Source organism: Hypomesus nipponensis, chromosome 11 (assembly GCF_054491055.1).
Source record: "Hypomesus nipponensis isolate SF chromosome 11, ASM5449105v1, whole genome shotgun sequence".
Classification (NCBI taxonomy): Eukaryota; Metazoa; Chordata; class Actinopteri; order Osmeriformes; family Osmeridae; genus Hypomesus; species Hypomesus nipponensis.
In genome coordinates, this window is record NC_140371.1 from 10,639,823 (window position 1) to 10,658,441 (window position 18,619).

The 18,619-nt window shown below is 47.9% G+C and overlaps 1 protein-coding gene across 1 annotated transcript in view; it reads right to left on the reverse strand.

Moving 5' to 3' along the window:
- Window positions 1-4,827: 4,827 nt before the first annotated feature.
- Window positions 4,828-18,619, reverse strand: part of lrmda (leucine rich melanocyte differentiation associated) — a 185,307-nt gene continuing 171,515 nt past the window's right edge. The window contains exon 7 of the mRNA XM_084709532.1: window positions 4,828-6,159. Within this exon, the coding sequence (XP_084565658.1) occupies window positions 6,080-6,159 (80 nt within the window). The 3' untranslated portion in view covers window positions 4,828-6,079. The remainder of the gene's footprint in view (window positions 6,160-18,619) is intronic.

Genomic DNA, 18,619 nt, shown 5'->3' on the forward strand with positions numbered 1-18,619 from the left:
ATGAACCCATTCTCCTTCACGACAATATTACCGCCATACATAGGATTGGGTGCAGGACATAGATTTGTTGGTATTCGTGATTAAATGATTTCATTTGAGCAAAGCAAAGAGCAAATGCCTTGGGGGTCATTGCCCACTGCCCGAGTCCTGTACATGTCTTCAAACATGCCCCACGCCCCGTTAGTTGTGAAACCGCGTGTCAGAAATCCACAGCTCCTACAGTCCATGTTTATGTCATTGTCATCAGACAAAGCCAGGACGCCCCGGCTATCGGGTGTGCCCTCTAGAAATACCACCACACTGACGAACGACACAGCAGAGCTGCCTCAGGCTGCGCCCGCGGAGAGGGCTAATGTGCGCAGTCCAATGTTTACAGTTCACAGACATTAGGTTTGTGATAGCTGGCCATCATGGGCACAGATTTCTCCATGTTTTCAAGAGGCTCATGTTATACATGCCTCACCCTGTTTAACTGCAAACAACTCTACGTGTACAATGCATTCAAATGCTCTGTAATAGTTTGCAGAATTTCTTCATCGTTTTCAATGTCAGATACGTCATACAGAATTGTCCAAATTGTGAAATCCCTCAGAGATACCCATATCTCCTGGGGGAGGGGGGTGGGGTTGGTTTGTGCTCATGTTCCTCTGTCAGGTACAACCCCCCTCACTGCCCACCCACACCCCCTGGGACCTGTTTGAGAATGTGAGTAAATGCCAATATTTCCAGCATTTTCCTTTGAAATGTTTGATTGTCAAGTCACGCATGTTAAATTGATGCCCGAGGCCCTTTGCGATGTAGAGCAGAACTGGGGCCTCAAGCAGGAGCGTTCAGAGGCAAACACCAAGTATCTGTTATGTGCCAAATTGTACACTACACAATCTTGCTCTCTGCCAAATATTAATGAGATTATTGTTTAAATTATGCAGACGACGCATACATATATCTGATTTGTTTTTCGAAACATCAAGGACCCACTCACTACATTTTAGGTCACGTTTTAGGGTTTATGGCATGAACATGCTCTCAAAACATATTGTCCTCATGGTAGGAACTTGACCTGGCAAATGTATTTGCAACAACGTGAAGGGAGGTGGCATGGTTTAACTTGATGTCACCTGCTAGATAACACGAACCAATGAGTAAACAACAACACATGATGTAATCAGATTAAGGGAAATTTAATAATACATAAACAAGATGCTGCACTGTTGCCAAAGAGGTTCAACACTGACACTGACAGTAATTAATGTTATTCATAAGACGGTAGCTATGTACCCCCTCAGGATGGATACATTAATTATGCTAACAGGGTCATTTAAATACTTTATTTAAAGCAAGTGAATTTTCTGCAATAAATGGCACAATAATTACACACACAATCTAACAAAAAGACAGTGACAAGTGTTATGGAAGGAGAGGGAGCTGGCTGTCACTACTGCTTTACAAACACAAACACACACACACACACACACAGGCCAAAACACACAACACCCACTTGAAATCATCACAGAAACGATGTAACACACTGCTGCATCCTGAGCACCTTGTTCATTTAAAGTAGTACATTTGATTTACAGGCATGTGTTATTATTTAGCATTATTCATCTTCTCTGTCAGTCGCGCATAGCAGGGTAATAGAAATGCCAGCAAGCCAGCTGATTTACTTAGTAAAATGCTAGTCTCAAGGCTTGCAAGGCACGATTGGAGGGGGGTGGGGGCGTTGTATGGGGGGTGGGCATTCATGCATTATGAAGGCGAGTCCGAAGCGACCTTGAGACATCCTGGAGTGGACTGTATATTACCTGCGCAACAACCTTCTTAATTCCTGGAGATACATGTGACGTGTTTAAGGCTATTTTACAGTACATTAGCAGAGCTTTACCATGGCTGAGATCACTATTTGCTCATAGACACAGGAATACTTTAATGCCACTCACACAAAGATAATTCTCAGCAGAAAATGGGCTATTACGCTGAAACTGACAAATGAACATAAAAATACATGCATTTTGCAATGGATGGTTAATTGGCATTTTCAAGGATTTGAACAAGGAAAATCTGCTATCTTGACAACATCGATTGACCTGTATTCTGCAGTACTACAGTAGAACTGAATAGAATGCATTTTCCCACAGAACGATAGGACGGCTAGATCGATATTCTCAATGTTGGCTAATCTTTAGCAACCTTTAGAATATCACTCCTTATTGATTTCTCTTCTATAATTGTCAGCATTTGATCAAATTGAATTGCTTTCCCATTACAGCGAGTGCATGTCAATGACATTTCCAAAAACGGCCCACCCTCCGCCTTCCTGACCTCACAGAGGATAGGAATGCAAAACATACATCCATTAACGTGCATTTACTGTCACAGTCTACTTTGTCTCTATTGTTCCACCTTTCTGCCCTGAAGACATGCGCGAGGAGTGAAGGCCATATTCTATTACCATATAAAAAGGGACGTAATTACAGGGGAAAGGTGACAGTTGTTCTCCCCGCTCGAGGAAATGATAACCGAGTACTATTCTCTTTTAAAGCACAGAGTCCATTTTGATGTAATTGGCAGTGGAATTATTTATGACATTAATTGCCACATTATCGACTGCCTGTCGGCTCTGGTGTCACTTTGTCCATCTTTCTTAGCAGAGAGAGAGAGAGCGAGAGAGAGAGAGAGAGAGAGAGAGCCAGCTCAGCCTCAAGCACACTGACAAGCTCATTACTACATCGCCCCACCTCCCCTCTCAGCCCCTAAATGACAAATGCTACTCATCTGAAATCGGGCCGGAAATATGACCATTTCTCCCTCCTCTGACGTACTGTATAAAGTCAGAAAGTGAGAAAAAAGAAAGAAAGAGAGAGAGAGAGGAGAGAGAGAGAAAACAAAAGATGGGGGAAGAAGGAGAGAGAAAGAGAGAGAGAGAAGGGGGAGAAAGAATAAGAGAGAAAATAGGTTGAAGGCCAGCTTTAAATCTCACCCCATCTTTTGGACCTTCTGGCTTGTCTACTATCAGTGTCCAACTGTCACTCACGAATAATGCTCCAGTTATCCCCTTCACTCTGTCTCCCTCTCTGTAAATTTGCATTAGCTTGTGTCAATCAATCAGAAGGCTGAGGACTGATATCTGATGACTGGTGATGATTTGTCCTAAGTCCCTCTGACAGTCACTCTCAGCCGTGCCTTTTGGGGAGATGAGGTTGAAGGATGTCCTGTCGCTGAGACAGACCTCAGAGCTTTTTCCTGTCCGCCATTTGGGACTCGATTGCAGCACCGAAATGCCAATAAATGTAAAAGGGCAATCAATGTCGAATCACATCCACTCATGATCTGTATTAGTTGTGTAATTGTATGAGGGAACTAACTTCATAGTTGCCACCTGCAGGAGTATACAAGACATACGAGCATGCACACACATACCCCACACACAAACATGCAGACACTGGAGCCTGCAGGGCAAGTATAGCAGAATGTCACTGATCTGCTCTGATAAGACAGCATGCCATTTGCCCACCCAGGGAACTTCGCAAGAGGCACTTCAGCTGAGGGTCAAACAGGTCTTCGCCCACAGGTTCCTCCATCCTCATACCTTAATTAGTCTGCACTACCGCGATGCCAGTGTGACTGTCCCCCGCCTGCTCCCCCCCCCCCCCCACCTACACACACACACACACACACACACACACACACACGGCAGGCATATGTCTACCCGTTCCAGCTCTCCACGCCCCATCCCATAATGCAGGTTGCGTTTGAGCGGCTGCTCCGGATGCGTTGCTGACGAGGATGGGAAGTGACACCCACCAAACTCGGTGTGTCCCCCAGCCGGCTCCAGTGGCTCCGAGCCTGTCAATTCCAGCTCCGTCAGCAGGCACTGGCTCAATGGCAGTGCCTGTGACACATGTCACAAAGTTTTAAATGTCTGCTCTTTTCAGCAGGATGGCTGGGCTCGTGCGGCAGCCAGGGGAAGGATGACATTTTGTGTCGCCGTGCGGGCGGGGGCATGTTGTGGCTCCCTCTCTTCCTGCCTCCTCCAGCTGTCAGTCCTGGTTTCCTCTGAACATATCAAGACACGGACAAATAAACCTTGTCATTTTGAAATGGTGGTTCTGGTGACCAGGCGACCGAACGCTGTGTCGGGAGGGATATGGCCACATGGTCTCCGAGGAGGACAAGTGGCACAGCGTTGTGGCACGCACACACACACGCACGCACGCACGCACACGTTCTCTCTCTCTCCCTCCGTCAAACAAGTCCACACATATACTGTACATACTGACAAGCACGCACAAAGCAAACATGGCATGGGGCTATCTATGACCTTTCCGTCGTCTGTCTGTGTATGATTGATGTGCTGGACTGGATGAGGTCCACGTGGTCCCACCCATCCTCAGCACACAGGTCCTCCCCCTCGCCCAAGGACTGATTGTGGATGGACAGATGCCTGACAGCACTTAGGAACAGGTTTTTTATTGGTCAAAATGGGTGGTGAAAAAAAAAGATGCATCAGTTCTACAATCACTTCAACCTTCAGTCGAAGTGATTGTGATTAATGCGTAAGAGAGAGGGTCGTTTTTGCTGCATACAGCACAGGTGATTGTTGATGGAGATTCAAAATGTTTTAATTTAATGAAGGTGCAAATGTTTATGATGGCAAAGGAATACAAATAGAATACCATCCACTAATATTTAACTAACATATGTGTTTAAGGAAACCATTGATATTTTGACCAATACATGAAACAGACAGGGCTTGCATAAACTGATTTTTTTAATCAATAAACGAAGGATTAATTTTAAAGCCAAGTATGACAAAAACATAATGTCTTCATTTCCATGTGACAATTTTTAATTTGATTATTTAGCAGATGCTTTTGTCCTTCCTTCTACCACCATCCCATCTAACAATGTTGTATACAATACCTAAAAACTACTATCAAATTATTTATATAAAAATACAGGACATCATTTGGTAACACATACATTTAAATATAGATAAAAGCATGAAAGCAATCCAAAATATGCACAAAAGAGGTAACACCAAAAGGAATTGCAACAATTTCAATATAATAGAGCACATTACTATGATACTGATATTACCTTGATTATATATTATAAAAAGATCTGGAGGGAGCTAGATATGGTTAGTTATTACATTAACTAGTCTTTGGTTCCTATCCATTTTGGAACGTTCTCTTTTTAAAACCTTTTCTGAACTTTAAAACAATTTCTAAAAACTATAATTCAGTGCCATGCACTCGTTTCATTTAGGTCATAAGTGGTTCCTACCCAAGATTAAACACACGCAGCTGAGGAATATAAAATCCGAAATGATGATCTAAAAAATACATCCTTCGGAGGGCTGAACCTATTACGTGGAGCTTTGTCCTATCCATCCCTATCTGCCCTTTCTCTCTCCATCGCCATCTCTGCGTCTGCCCCCCTCCAGCGCTTCGCTCTGCGCACGCCCAGAAAGGGCTCAGGTGTGACCTTTCACCCCTGCTGACTGGCGGTAGGGGACGGGTGATCCATCATGGGCGCCGCGGCTGTCAGAGCGGGAGCTTGGCTGGATGTGTCTGTCACCGTGGTGACTTTGGCGGCTGTGTGTTTGTGTGTATGTGAGAGAGAGAGAGAGAGAGAGAGAGAGAGAGAGAGAGAGAGAGAGAGAGAGAGAGAGAGAGAGAGAGGGGGGGGGGGAGAGAGGGGGAGAGAGACAGGGAGAGAGTAGCAAGGTTGCCTGTGCGTAGAGGTAATCATGTCAATCTGAGTGTCAGCGCTCACTCTGGGAGTGGAGAGTGGAGCAGACAGCAGAAGCAGCAGAGGCAGAGGCAGGGCACCACAGGCCTGGCTTTAGCTGCCTACACATGCCACCGTGACAAGGGGGCTAGCGCGGGGGGGGGCGAGGGGGGGGACGGGACTGTTTCAAAAGACTTTCCTGTTTCAATTAAACCTCGACCGAACCGGGCCGATAAGGTGAATCGAAGATAGGGGAATGACATAGTTCATCATTTATAAATAAGGACTCGGTCGGTCACTCAGTCTGTCTGTCTGTCTGTCTGCCCATCCGTCCAACAGTCCATCAGAGCTGGTCGTTGCGGATGAACCGGTTGCCCTCGGAGTGTTTCCCGTAGTAGACGTAGCGACACTTAGCAAACACACCTGGAGAAGACAGACAACAGCAAGGAGAGAGTTCACCCATTACCAACAATTAAAACACTATTAACCATCAAGTAGATAAACCAGGGTTCTGCCACATCCAGTCCCTTTTTCAACATCATTTGCTATTGAACCGTCTTCGTACTGCATCTATCAGCAGTGTACATTATGGGTGTACAGTGCTGTCAATACTGTGTGAATCATTTGATCGTGGTAGCTTACAGCTGTTACAAGGGCCCCCCTTTCCTCTCCCTCCCTCCCTCCCTCTCCAGGTAGGACCAGGAGGACTGCGGGGGGGGGGCGGGGGGGGGGGGGGCGGGGGGGGGGCGGGCCTGAATGTCTTCCTGGTGAGGTGGGGCAGTGGCGGAACAGCGTTCGGCCCCAGGGCGCTGTCGAGACAGTAATGAAGCTACAGTCCTACCTCCACCATCGCAGAGACAGACAGACAGCCAGGCGAACAGGGACACCATATTGCGGGCGATTACTACAGAGCATGTATGTGTGTGTCTCACTTGCTAGCCCAGGGAGACGTTCAGGACTCTATGGGTTAACTCCGGGCCGTGGCTGGCTCTGATGGCACAGCGCTCAGAGTGCCACTCCATTGAACGTGGCAGGCTACAGCCAGGTGTCACCGCTCGGCAAATGAGGCAAGGACAAGTGGCATTAGCGTCGTCCATGATCCTCTTGACAGAGGAACAGATATGCGCTCTCGCCCTGCCGCCATTATTATTTTTTTGTACATTTTTTAACAGACATCAAGAGCATTAGCCAGGCATGAGGGCAGAGACCCAGGACGGGACGGGAGGAGGGGTGTCACATGGGAGTGTGAGGGGGGTGCTGCGAGCCCCACAGCCAATCGCGTAATCCAAAGAGACGTCGGCACGAGGGAAGGGAGGGAGACGGGCCCTCGGATGGCACGTCGTGACAGGAAGCAGAGAGGGGCAAGGAGATACCGGTGCCATATTAGTGCCAGGCATATTCCGATGCCACCCTCGATTCTAACCCAACCTGACACGTCGCTCTCCCTCCCTCCCTCCTTCCCCTCTCCCTTCAAAGTAGCCTCGGCTAAGTCACAGACTCACTCACTCTTGCACACACACACACACACATTTTTTCTCTCTCCTGATGTCTGTGCGACTCCCTTGCAGCGATAGGGAGGCTGTTGTGTCAGGGTTGGGGAGAGGCTGTGCTGCGACTCGCAGGCCCGGGGACAAGCTCAGTCAATCTAAATCTGGACTTTGTAGTAGAGGAGCGCTCATTTCCCCTCACAGCCCGGCGACTTGAGGTGATCCAAACACTGAAGTGTGAGGAGCTGTCACCTCCGATAAAAATCCCAGACGAGCTTCATGCCTGCTTGCTCCCCGGTGTGTGAGTATGTCTGTGTGTGTGTGTGTGTGAGTCGGGGTGCGACAGAGAGCGAGAGAGTTTGTGAGCAGTGGTTCAGGATGACTCTGGCAGCGAGAGGAGAATGAATTCCAGCTGCCGCACTTGGCCTGGGGACATGGGTGTCTCGGGCTGGAGAGCTGGGCTCCACGGCACACGGCACCGGTCGTCTCGCAGAGGTCTGATCACAGGAGCACCCCCTCCCTCTCCTCCCGCCCCCCTAACCAGACACTGGGGCTGGGGGCCGCCCCCCAACCCCCCCCTTCCCTCGCCCTTGTGCAGATACAGAAGACCTGATCCCCCCAGGGGGGTGGGGCTGGCGCCCTTCAAAGAGAACCTCCAGCCAGGCTAGAGGCCCTTCTTACTTCACACTCTGCTGACCGCCACGACCCCCAGGGAGCGCCGTGTGATAGGTCACTTACACATTCCCGACGTTCGATGGCACCAATCAGGGAGCCGAGATTCTGCCATAGTGCCCTTACAGAGACACCTGGGAACGAAGGACAGGACACAATCGGAGGAGACGAAGAGAGCGGCGAAAACCAAAAGATGGGGCTGGAGACTGGTGGAAGGAGGGGGTGTGTTTGTTTCGATTAGCCAAGCAGTCCAGTGTGTCCTCCAGGGAGGGGTAGATGGGGGGGGGGGGGGGGGGGGGGGGGAGGAGCAGCCAGGTTCCTTCTTACATAACACCCTGAGAGACCTGCCCAGGCACAGGGGAGCGGCTTGGTGCTCTGATACTTAATAACAAACGGCCACGCATCATTTCCTGGCGTCAGCGATGGCCTCTCTCATTTCCCAGGCCTGACCCGTTAACCCTGCTCTTTCCCTGTCTTCCTCTCTCCATCCTTCTCTCTGGCTCTCTCCGTCCACACCCCAAACACACCAACACGCACAGCCTTGCTGAGCACAGAGCGCGGCACATCAAGTGGCACGTCATATGAAGCGATCCGGGAACTCGTGTTTTCCACGGCGCTCCCCTGGCGGAGCAACCGTCAGGCCTCGCGTCCCGCGTGTCACGCGGCACCTTGTCCTTCGTTGAGGGGAGACGCGTCTCGGTCTGTGTTGAAGGAGCGCAGGGGGCGCGTTGGATGCGGGCCCCTGTGCATGCCAGCGGCGCTGCCGAGACCAGATTACACAGAACATGTGTCCTCCCCACAGGGGCTTGATGGCAGCACTACCAGGGAAGGGGGCAGTGCAGAACCCACGTTGTGAAGCCAGATGAAACCCATTAAAAAACCCCATGTCATGTGGTACGAGTATATATATATTTTCTTTTATGAACTACGCTTGAAGTGACACACTATTCACAACTTGCTATCCACTCGTGAATTTATACATACATAGATATAAAGTAAACGACCGTCTTTACTAAATGCAGGATGGATGTGCTTAGGAGGATTTAAGAGAAAAACGGCCACAGCCACAGATAGTGAGGACTATTGTTTAACAAGGACCTGCAGCAAAAAAGAGAGAGAGAAGAGGGGGGAGAGGGGTTGAGAGAGACGGAGTGAGAGAGAGAGAGAGAGAGAGAGAGAGAGAGAGAGAGAGAGAGAGAGAGAGAGAGAGAGAGAGAGAGAGAGAGAGAGAGAGAGAGAGAGAGAGAGAGAGAGAGAGACCGATGGGCTGGAGAGGGTTTAATGATTGGTCCCTGCATACAATCCGCTGTCGGAGGGCCATCGATATGTCAGGAAGACGCGGATCTGAGGGACGTAGCTCTCTCGTCGAGGGTTCTCTCTCCCACGCCGAGCCCCAGATCTCATCTGCTCCCTCCACGCCCTGCTCTAGTCTGCCTTCGCTGCTCCAGTCACTCCCCTACTCTCTTCCTCCTTTCACCTCTTCCTCTAATCACCTTTCCTTTCCTTCCCCCCCTCCCCCCACCTGTTCCATCAGAGCAGTCATCCATCAGGGTAGTCAATTAACAATGCTATTTCGTTTTCAGTAGTCTCTCACAGGGTTGAAATAAACTGGAGCAGGGAGAGAGAGAGAGAGAGAGAGAGAGAGAGAGAGAGAGAGAGAGAGAGAGAGAGAGAGAGAGAGAGAGAGAGAGAGAGAGAGAGAGAGAGAGAGCGAGCCTGGGTGCAGGCTTCTGTGAGCCTGGCTTATTATTGTGAATGCTATCTATCTTGGCTGTCCTTTTATCAGTCCCCACACAAGCTCATGTGATGACCCTCCCCCCCCCCCCCCTCCCCCTCCCCCCCCTTCCAAGCCATAAGGGAAGACCAACACCTACAGTAAAGCCAAAGGAGTGTCTAGCAAACAAACAGCGGCTGGGTCATCAGACCCCTGTCATCGCTTGACACAAAAGCACCTGAGGGGGACCAATTTGAAATCATATTCGGATGACTTTGAGAGGGGAGTGTATCAAGCACACTGAATGTGTGTATGGGCTCACGGAACACATGGAGCATTATCGATGAGTAAGCGACTCTTTGTGTATGTCAGATTTTATGGAGAGGCGTTCCTGCAGTGTGTGTTTGAGCCAGAGATGACAGAACCATATAACTTTCCACAAAGAATACATTGGCATAGATCCCCTTCCCCTCTTCTTCCCTGAGAGAGCGAGGGAGGGAGAGATCGAGAAAAGGAAAAGAGGGGAGGGGGTGACAAATACTGGAGTGTATAAAACCACACTCCCTGGATTTTGTCAGTTATTAAATCAAACATGGGCTTTGTGTATTACATGCACGTGTGTCTGTGTGTTTCGAGCGATGTTGTGTGCAGCTACAGATCAAATAGCAGGTTCCCATGTGCTAGCTTGTCTTGTGTAGACCAGGCCTGAGCCCCAAGCTAATGCCGAACCACAAACTACTGACAGCTCCTGACACCAGGCCAAGCATGGGCTTAGACAACACATCTGTTTACTGTCAAATAGCACTACCTGGGTTGTTCTAAGGACAATCGAGCGATAGACTTTAATCCTATTATGACATTGTCGACATTATGGACATGGCACGCAGGGTACCAGAATCTGCAAGCGTCGGAAGACGAATCAAAAAAGGACTCTCTTAAAAACAAATATTATTGCGAGTTAGCAGGCCTGCCGTGACAGATTGGTAGAGAATGGGCTCCTTACTCGACCCTATCCATTAGTCGACAGAATGTCAACAGCCATGGTGTCACCTCTCTCTCTGTCTCTCTCTGTCTCTCTCTGTCTCTCTCTGTCTCTCTCTGTCTCTCTCTGTCTCTCTCTGTCTCTCTCTGTCTCTCTCTGTCTCTCTCTCTCTCTCTATCTCACTCTCTCTCTCTCTCTCTCTCTCTCTCTCTTTCTCCCTCTCTCTCTCTCCGTCTCTCCCTCTCTCCCTCTCTCTCCCTCTTTCTCTCTCTCTCTGGCCTCTCAAGGGAGAGGCCCAGTGCGTAACTTACAGACTTAAACTGACATTTGTCCTCTTCCAATAAAAAAAAGATAATATATTTAGTCTATTAAACATAAATAGCTGTCATTATGATGCATGCCCTGGTGCGAGGCCTTCCCTGTTCCCCTGAACGCTGTTTACTGCAGCCATACAACTGCAACGCCTGCATGTTCTCAACTTCAGCGCATTGATTAAACTTTTAAATGGCTGCCATATAACCCGGGGACATCAGGGTGATTAATTTGCGTCAATGTTCATCTGTAATTCATTAGCCATTTATACTCCCCACATCCACACAGGCTATCAGGGAAATGCACCCCATTTTTCACCCAGGCAGAAAGGCTGGGGAGCAGGGGAAAGAGAGCAGGCGAGAGGAGGGAGAGAAAGGAGGAAGGAAGGGGAGGTGGTTATCGTGAATACAAATCAAGCACTCAAGAGCAAGCAGTCCACTCCCACATGGCCTACAGGATACTTTAAGGTACACGGCACTGGAGTAATAGTAGCTAAATTCAATTTACAATGAGTTTCTCAACACTTATACGGTTCATCAGACAAGGCATACTAGCGTTTTCGTTCTCAACACAGTTGCTGTGGTGAGTGTACCAAAACAGTATTAGTATGGATAGATTAGTCTCAAGGTGCATAATTTCATGACAATTGTATGTGATAATCCTGTGATTAAACCCCTCTCACACTCACCAGAAAACAAGTAAATGAATTATGTATGGGTCCAAAAGTCTAAGACCACACTGAACATTTAATGGGAGATTTGAAGACTGAGAAAGTCAAGCATTCTTGTCATCACAAGATCACTCTTTGGAACATTGTCAAATCCAGCTGGGATGAAAGCATTCCTATAGACGCTGTTATGAAAACAAAAAAAGGGGGACATGCCATATAGTAAGATATTCAGAAATTATTTTTTGCAAAGAGTCAACTTTTCACTCAAATTGTTAAGTCTTTATTGCATTCAAAACAAATGCAAACAGGTAAGCGTCCTGACTAGTGGCCACAGAGTTTTGGACCCTACTGTATGTATCATGGAACATTATAGAGAGATGATTCACCATGTTCATGCTCCTCACTGCCCTGCCCTGTGCTGTCAGACTGAACAAGGTGGGTTCAGCTCTGGTAGACAAGCTCTGGTAAGGCCTGTACCAGTTAGTCGCTGTTAAGTACGTCAGCAGTCCGCAGACAAATAATAGTGCACCTTCATTCTTCACCTGGCTTCTTTTAACACATCCTGAATGTGACGTGCGATACATCTGACGTGCGATACAACTGAAGCACTGCGGCTTCCCTGGCAGTTTCTTTAGATTTTATTGTCATATTTTGACTTTCATTGAGATTACAAATAATTTTTATTAGGATGGAAGATTCCAAATTCCAAGACGAAAGAGAGACGGAGATGGATTTAGGAGCAGTGTGCATGACTCAGATAAAATTGTACACAGGAAGCCAAAGACGATGAAAAGGGGGGAGGAGTTGTGTGTGTGTGTGTGTGTGTGTGTGTGTGGGGGTGGTGGAGTTGAGGGATTTGCTTTTGCCCTGCTCTGATAGGCTGTCAGAGGGAGGTTGCCAGGTCATGACTCAGCAGCTCTGATCAATACCAGGTTGACGTGATTTTCCTTACAGAGAAAAAAAACACCACCACAGGTCTATTTACAGATCCATGGCACACTGTGTGGTGTTTCAGAATGGGCCTTTCCCTATGGGTTGTACAAGATCAATGGGGTGTCTCGGTGTTCAAATCAAGTGCACCATGGTTCAGAGAGTCTATTGTCTTTGTACGTAAAAGGTGTGCCATGTTCACCTTAGTAGCTTTGAGTCACCCTTGGAAAGCAATGACCCGTTTGTATTAGCTCACTAGATAAGAACCAAACCTAGTCAATTGAGAGTGGTATTATTCATTGATGGATGAATTAGAATTACGGCTTGATAAATGCCTATCACTCTTAGCTCCCAACTAAAGAGGACGAGGGGGAAATTGAATTCCTGGGGACATAAATTTTGACTGAAGAAGCCGATTACAGTGGTGGGGGCAAGCCTAATGAAAAACGGGTGAAATTAATTCTACAGACATTTATTTTACATGAAGACACGGACATACACTGGATAAAGTAGCTCTGCAGTCTGAAGATAAGAGGGGAGTCGTTTGAATCTTAATCCCCTTTGGAAATCCATTCTGAAGACCTGGACTATTTTACAAGGGACTGACATGAGCACTGACTATAATATTGATAGTACTATATACTTCAAACATAAACAGTGAAAAAGACAAATGTCAGCACAATATTTTTGAAGTGGGTATTACTGTTGAAGATATATAAAAAGGCTTGTCTGCCCTTGAGGATCCTTACACAACCACAAATGATACCGGTAATCATACAGTGCACCGTCATTAGTCCCATCAACACGCAGACTACAAATCACCACCACAGAGCTTAGCTGGACACTGATTGATCTTGTTCTTCATTACAGGCCGGGTTTCTAATTAAAAGAAAAGCCGAGATAAGTGGTATAAACCTCCAACCGAAAGAAGTGAAAACTGCAATTAGCGATTTGGCTGCACGCGGTAATGGCGCCGTTAGCAAGAACGGACGTGGAGTCACTCATTTACAGTTTAATCACTGGGACAGGATTCAATAACAAAAGAGCGTTCTATTAATCACAGGAGAGTGATAACTTTACTTCTCATCTGTGTGACATTGGAGGGAGGGATGAATTAATGATGCTCTCAATACGAACACATTAAATAATAATTATCAGGTAAAACAGCATGAAAGGGACTGGGTAATGAAGCCCATTGTCAGGTCAATTACAACCGCATCAACTGTTCAAAGACCAGACAGTAGTTACTAGACGGCCATGTAGGGAAGGACAATAGTGACATTATCATCAAAATGGATGATTCAGGTCAAGTATCTGTTCATAAAACTGGTTTTAGAATTACTGTTATGGGTGAAGCTACAGGGGGGTTAAGTTAAGGAGAGCGGATTAAAGTTTCGTGGTTGTCAAACGTCAGTCATTTAGGAGCTTTTATTCAAAAGACAATATAATACTTCACGCATCAAGAGCATAATGGCACCTCAGCACCTGCCATATTGGATTCTCATCAAACGGAGGAAGACCAGAGGACACAGAAAAATACATTCATAAACCTTGACAAAACTTTACCCAACCACACGATATTGCGACACAGCAGCACGATTCCTGTTTGGGACTTTTCCTGCCTCGCACCGCGTAAACATCCTTCCATAAAACTAACTCCTCCTCTCCAAGACATCAATTACCACTTGGTCCAGAGCTGCCCTGAACCCTCTCTTAAAACAAGCGCTCTGGCAACCTCCGGAGTGACACATATCAATAGTAATCTGACGTCTGGCACTGTAGCTGTCCCCTACGCAAGGCTGGCTGGCTGCACCTGCCTGGCCAAAGGGGGCTCTCTGTCCTCCCCACCACCTCCCCGTGCAGACAGCAAACACAACACTTATTACTCCACATCCTGGCCCTGCTAAGTGACTGGCCTGTCTGCAGCACTCCGGGAGCCTGTTATTAGACTGGTTTCAGCATGGATCCTGACGCCTGCTAGGCAGCTCGCTACCTGGGGCTGTGCGCCTGGCCGCCCGGCCGGCCGGATGGTGATCTGACATGACATGGTGACAGAAAACATCGGAAAAGGGGATGTGGAGGGAGATGGGGAGAGACAGAGAGAGACAGAGAGAGACAGAGAGAGACAGAGAGAGACAGAGAGACAGAGAGACAGAGAGAGAGAGAGAGAGAGAGAGAGAGAGAGAGAGAGAGAGAGAGAGAGAGAGAGAGAGAGAGAGAGAGAGAGAGAGAGAAAGAGGGGGAGACAGAGAGGGAGAGGGAAAGAGAGAGGGAGAGGGGGAGAAAGAGAGAGGGAGAGAGAGAGATAAGAGAGGGAGGGAGGGAGAGGTAGGGATGCCGGGTGGGGAGGTTGCCCAGAGCCCTCGTGGTGCAGGGTGTGCCCATCAACACAGATGAATGTTAGCCGAGAGCGCCGTGTCACAATGATGGAGGGTTTGGATGGCTCACATCAACCCTTCATCTGACTGGGAGATATCAATCTCACGGTCCGATACAAAAGGACACGGCAAACTATACTTTCACATTGGCCTCCCCTCTTGTCTTTCCTCTCGCTCTCCCTGTCTCTCTTTTTGGTCGGCTTCATCAGTAACCATAACTGTCAGGTATCCATTGACCACACTCTCCCTTTCGCATCCCATTCCTTCTGTCTCCAGCACTCACAATCAAACAACGCGGCTGAGGGCGGAACCGCAACTGGCAATTTATTTCCCATCATTATTACAATTCACTATGACTGAATTACATCGACTGCAATCACTGGAGATGAACGAAGATGCTCATTGATATAAATGCTGCAGATACACTATTCACGCGAATCGTTATCAGGCTTGATGCATGTTGTGTGTGTGTAACTGAAATACAGTATGAGATACGGTAACTGACATGGCCGGTAGCCCATGATGTCCCAGTGACGTCACATGACACCCGGGACCCTGAAATGGAGTGTGAAATCCCATTATGCCACACACCGACAGAATTTAAACAGATGATCCGAGCGCTACCCAATCAGCTGAGAGGCCGAGGTGATAAAAGGCCTGGCTCATGTGGAGTGCTTCGTTCCCCCTGGCCTTGACTGTGGCGAGTCAGACAGATGGCCTTACTGTAACTCTACTCCTCTTAATTAATATGACACATCCTTCCTCCATATGCAAGGAGGGGAGGGATGACTAACAGTGTGTCTGTCCCTCGACTTGAGGGATGGTTCGCCCTCCCTCCCCTTTCCACCCTTGCATCCTCGTCCACCATCCATCCCCCCCCCCCCCACCCCCCCACCCTTTGTTCTTCTGTCTTTTCTTCGTGTTGGTCTCGCTTCTTCGCTCAGTTGTCGCTCTTTCCTTTCATTTCTGTCTAGCAGCGCCTGGTCTCTCCCCCCCCCCCCCCCCCTCATATTCCTTTTCATTCCTCCTCCCCCCTCTCCTCTGTCTCTCCTCTGTCCCTCCACAGTTCCCCTGCTCTTCACCCTCGGACTGTCCCCAGCCCTCTGCACATCTCCTGACAGGCGGTGTAATAACGCTCGTACATCACCGCCCTGAAAGTCCAATAACCTAAATCTTCACTTGCCACATACCCCAGGACTCAATTACTTTATTGACATGTAATCTTCATAAGGGGGAGAAATATTGAGCATGGAAGGTCAGCCGGTTATGAAGACATATTATCATATTATCTGCATGGAGCTTGTCGGGGCTAGGACCTGACAAAGCTAATTAGAATGGTCCGTGTTGCAGGAGCTCACAGCGTATTATGTGCTTGGCTGCACGGCTGAACCGCAGCTGAGGTATGGAGGGGAAGGGGATGAGATCGGCAACCTGCGGTAATAGGCGCTGGATGTCATCTCGGGGCACGGGAATTAATGAAGCCAAATACTGCCGACCGCGCATCACAGCGCTAATACCTTTGATCGGTTCATTCGTGTCTCCGAGGCTCGGAACGACCGGCAGCCCAAGCCAAAACAGCGGACAACACGGTAACGGCGGCGCGTGTCCGGATCGAAAGCTGGACAACAACGAATCCCGGAAGAAGTACTGCAAGTCGTGTTTCAAGTGGAGCAGATAGGAGCTGTTGTTGGAGGCCCTCCTCGGCCCATGTGTCAGTGCTGGTTAGTGATGGTGGGAGGCAGGCCCACTGGCTGTGTTATCTCTACTCTCCCAAGGTTATCTTCATATCCTCCTCTCTGGCCAGCCATTAGGATCTACAGTACGGCCTGCTACACAGAAGGGGGGGAAAAAAACCAAACAGCTTAAACGATAATGCCGCAAATCATCTCCTGCTGCAGGTGTCTACTCAGTGCTAAATACATCACATAACACCAAAATAAACTGTATAAAAAAATATATATATACTTTGTAAAAAAAAAAGAAAAAAAAAAAAAACGTATTTTTCTCCCTTTTAAACTGAGACCCTGCTGGTGCCAAAAGGCATCCAAAGACAGGCGCTTAGCTACTGTAGTCCCCCTGATATAACACGCCCAGAGTCACGCCCATGATGGTGTATCTCCGGGTCATGGCACGTAAACAGCATACAGCACCGCTGGACATGCTGGCGTGCTCACTTGGGTTCCTCTCATTCCATACAATTGTCCCTTGTCCTCCGCTTCCTGGCTGGCCTGTGTTCCTATGCTCATGTGTGTTCCCCCAGACGATGCCTGCTACGTTGGAAAAAGCTCCAGTGCAGGGGCTGCTGGGATAAGCTCCCAGGGCCGGCATGTTAGCACCAGCTCATGGTGTCAAGTAGGGAGACATATTTTAGCTGTTCTCAGAGGCTTTTCAAAAAGGCTTTATTGTATTTTTTTTTTAAGCCTTTAAACAAAAGGTCATATTCGGGTTTTTTTTCTTCTGAAATTTGGTAGCGTTCTACAATGCATTATATTGCATGGAATTACATTTAAAATTGCCTTTTATATGACTAACTAAATGATAGGTTGTGGCAGTTATTCCAGGTTCAAATTCCCCACACATCACTGCAGTGCTAGACAGATACCATCTACTGAATACAGCCTCAGGGCTGTTCAGGAGTTCTACCTGTAAGGCATATTGTCCTGGGGGAGGGGAGATAATCATTTAAAACTCGTGAATTGCATTTATTCAGTCCAACCTAAATGGCAAATTCAAGACAATATTTTTGACACAGCATGTCATAAATTACCATCAAATGATCCCAGCAGAACAACTCGTCCTCTCTTACTAATATGGAGGAGAACGCCCTTTTTTCTCTATAAAGTGACATCACCTGGAAATCCTTGTGACAGATTAAAAGCTTGTTTTGAACTCCCGAGCATTTATTTCAATGACCTCTCCGCTCTCTTTATGCGACTGGCCGGGCTGCAATATTGATGTAGGAGCAGACGATAAAAATACCTGCTATTTCCTGAAACTCAAGTAACCGTTTAGATTCACGGGAAACAAAACCCACGAGACATTTAAACACAACAAGGAACATTACTTCTGAGCGGCTAGCCTAGTGTTGTTCACGGCAACGTTGTTCCTGCAAACAACGACCCTCTGCGCAAACGCCCGCTTACTCAAACCGGCTGTGTTCCAGCTAGCTCCTTCAGTAGGAGAGCTTCGCAGACGCAATGCTGCGATTCTGCTTCGAAGCGGGTTTGGTGTCTTTGCATTGGAGGGATAGTGGCTCTCAGTTCCCTACATGCAGCCGATCCAAGCCCAGCATTCCAGACGGCCCTGATACATTGAGTAATCTAAATGGGAGTTAATGTGAGCTATGCTGATACTCAGACAATAGTTGGTGTTCAGACATCATGGCTTAGTGTCTTGCTGATTGTATATTGATGTGGAGCCAGTTGACAATAAATCACTGGACTCAGCAGCGAGCGAGAAAAACTGTTTAGACAACAGCCCAATGGAGCTCACCGTAATTGACAGATGAGCTCAGCTCCTTCCACCACACTAGCTTTGGAGCGTTGAGACTATATGGCAAATGTGGGTGTGTGCGTGTGTCTGTTTGCACTGCTTTTGCCGCGCATAAGATATGTGAACCTGTCCATGTGTGTGTGTTCGCGAAGGACGTTGAGCCTGATATGTCACTTCTAGACGCCGTCCGTCTCCTAACGGCGTCCGGACTCCATCTTTCATGTTGCTGAGTAAATTAACCATGCG